Source organism: Chiloscyllium plagiosum, chromosome 11 (genome assembly GCF_004010195.1).
Source record: "Chiloscyllium plagiosum isolate BGI_BamShark_2017 chromosome 11, ASM401019v2, whole genome shotgun sequence".
Classification (NCBI taxonomy): domain Eukaryota; kingdom Metazoa; phylum Chordata; class Chondrichthyes; order Orectolobiformes; family Hemiscylliidae; genus Chiloscyllium; species Chiloscyllium plagiosum.
In genome coordinates, this window is record NC_057720.1 from 910,641 (window position 1) to 913,303 (window position 2,663).

Genomic DNA, 2,663 nt, shown 5'->3' on the forward strand with positions numbered 1-2,663 from the left:
ACCTGACATATGCTTCCTTCTTTTTCTTAACCAAACCCTCAATTTCTTTCGTCCTCCAGCATTCCCTATACCTACCAGCCTTCCCTTTCACCCTGACAGAAATATACTTTCTCTGGATTCTTGTTATCTCTTTTCTGAAGGCTTCTCATTTTCCAGCTGTCCCTTTACCTGTGAACATCTGCCTCCAATCAGCTTTCGAAAGCTCTTGCCTAATACCGTCAAAATTGGCCATTCTCCAATTTAGTACTTCAACTTTTAGATCTGGTCTCCGTTTCTATCACTATTTTAAAACGAATAGAATTATGGTCACTCGCCCCAAAGTGCTCCCCCACTGACACCTCAGTCACCTGCCCTGCCTTTTTCCCAAGAGTAGGTCAGGTTTTGCACCTTCTCCAGTAGGTACATCCACATACTGAATCAGAAAATTGTCTTGTACACACTTAACAAATTCTTCTCCATCTAAGCCCTTAACATTATGGCAGTCCCAGTTGATGTTTGGAAAGTTAAAATTCCCGACCATAACCACCCTATTATTCTTACAGATTGCTGAGATCTCCTTACAAGTTTATTTCTCAATTTCCCACTGACTATTAGGGGGTCTATAATACAATCCCAATAAGGTTATCATCCCCTTCTTATTTCTCAGTTCCACCCAAATAACTTCCCTGGATGTATTTCCTGGAATATCCTCTCTCAGCACGGCTGTAATGCTATCCTTTATCAAAAATGCCACTCCCCCTCCTCTCTTGCCTCTCTTTCTATCCTTCCTGTAGCATTTGTATCCTGGAACATTAAGCTGCCAGTCCTGCCCATCCCTGAGCCATGTTTCTGTAATTGCTATGATATCACAATCCCATGTTCCTAACCATGCCCTGAGTTCATCTGCCTTCCCTGTTAGGCCCCTTGCATTGAAATAAATGCAGTTTAATTTATTAGTCCTACCTTGTGCCTGCCTGCCCTCCCTGGGTCCCATCCCCTCCACTTTACTAGTTTAAATCCTCCCGAGCAGTTCTAGCAAATTTCCCTGCCAGTATATTAGTCCCTTTCCAATTTAGGTGCAATCCACTGTTTACTGTAAGAAATACTGTAGCTAATATGCATACAGCAAGCCTCAAAAGAAATGAGCAGCGGCGAATCCACTTGAGTGATATTGACTGAAGGGTTAATATCAGAGTAGAATTGAGGATTCTCTGTATCTTCACAATAGTTCCATAAGATTCTGTGTGTCTATTAAATACATCAAACAGCTTGGCGCTCCCTCAGCACTGACCCTCCGATAGCATGGCACTCTCTCTGCACCAACCCTCCGACAGCATGTCACACCCTCAACACCAACCCTCTGACAGTATGGCGTTCCCTCAGTACTATTTATATAATAAGATTGAAAGTTAAACAATTGAAGGAAAGGAAAACAATGCCTGTTACAGAAGTATGGCTAATACTACTGTAGTCATACCAGTCTTCCTTTGTCTGATAAAATCCGCACAGACACTGCTCCGAAATACTTCAGCAGATCCACCTTCTCACTTTGTGTTAAATCTGATGGAAGATGGCGCACCAGAATTGTCTTGCTGCTATTGTTTGGAAGGGTGACATTTTCTGTGGCGACTGGAGTAGCCATCTCTCTGGAAAGGCAAAGAAACACAGGACATTAGTCAACAGGGCATTGTAACTGGAGGACTCCACAATCCAGGAGATCACTGGGCACTGGGGTTAAATGAGGACTGAGTGCCGGGTGCGTGTGCAGGGCAGGGTGTGCGCGGGGAGGTGGGGCGTGGGGAGATGAGGAAGATGCATAGTGAGAGTATGGGTGGTGTGTGAGAGGTATGTTTCAGGACTGTGTGAATGTGTCATTGGGTTTGACAGCACAGAAAAAGGTCCTTTGGCCTATTATGAGCCTCTTAGTCACAAACAACCACCTAACTATTCTATTCCAGCACTGGGCCTGTAGTCTAATACCAAAAGAACTGCAGATGCTGTAAATCAGAAACAAAAACAGAACTTGGAAAACTGTCCGAGGAAAGGTCACCAGACCCAAAACATTAACTCTGATTCTCTTCACAGATGCTGCCAGACCTGCTGAGCTTTTCAAACAACTTTTGTTTTTGTTTCTGTAATCTAATACACCTTTACATTGTAAATGCACATTTAAAAACTTCTTAAATGTTGAAGATTTCTGCCTCCACCACCCTGACAGGCTGAAGCCAGAGTTCCAGGTTCCCACAGCCTCTAGTTGAAAATGCTTTTCTTCACATCTTCTTTTAAACCTCCTGCCCCTTACTTTAAATCAATACCCCCGGGTCATTGATTCCTCCGCCAAACAAATCTCAATTATGTCCTGCTACAATCTTCTCTGCTCTTATAGAGCTTAAAAATGTTTTGCTGGAAAAGTGCAGCAGGCCAGGCAGCAAAGGAACAGGAGAATCAACATTTTGGGCATAAACCCTTCTTCCTTTATGCCCAAAAAGTCGATTCTCCTGTTTCTTTGATACTGCCTGACCTGCTGCGCTTTTCCAGCAACACATTTTTTAACCTCTGATCTCCAGCATCTGCAGTCCTCACTTTCTCCTCTGCTCCTATAGAGACAACCCCAGTCTGCATGATCTCTCTTCGTAACTAAACTCTCCAGCCTGGTGAATCTTCTCTGTCCCCTCTCCAATATT

General features: G+C 43.7%; 1 protein-coding gene across 3 annotated transcripts in view; it reads right to left on the reverse strand.

The window, feature by feature from the left end:
• rnpc3 (RNA-binding region (RNP1, RRM) containing 3) overlaps nt 1-1,628 on the reverse strand; it is a 51,483-nt gene extending 49,855 nt beyond the window's left edge. For all 3 annotated transcript variants that reach the window (XR_006312914.1, XM_043698544.1, XM_043698543.1), the window contains exon 1: nt 1,457-1,628. Coding sequence is in view for 2 of the 3 variants with exons in the window: in XM_043698544.1 (XP_043554479.1) it covers nt 1,457-1,621 (165 nt within the window). In the remaining variant the exon portion in view is untranslated. The remainder of the gene's footprint in view (nt 1-1,456) is intronic.
• Between the last annotated feature and the right edge of the window lie 1,035 nt (nt 1,629-2,663).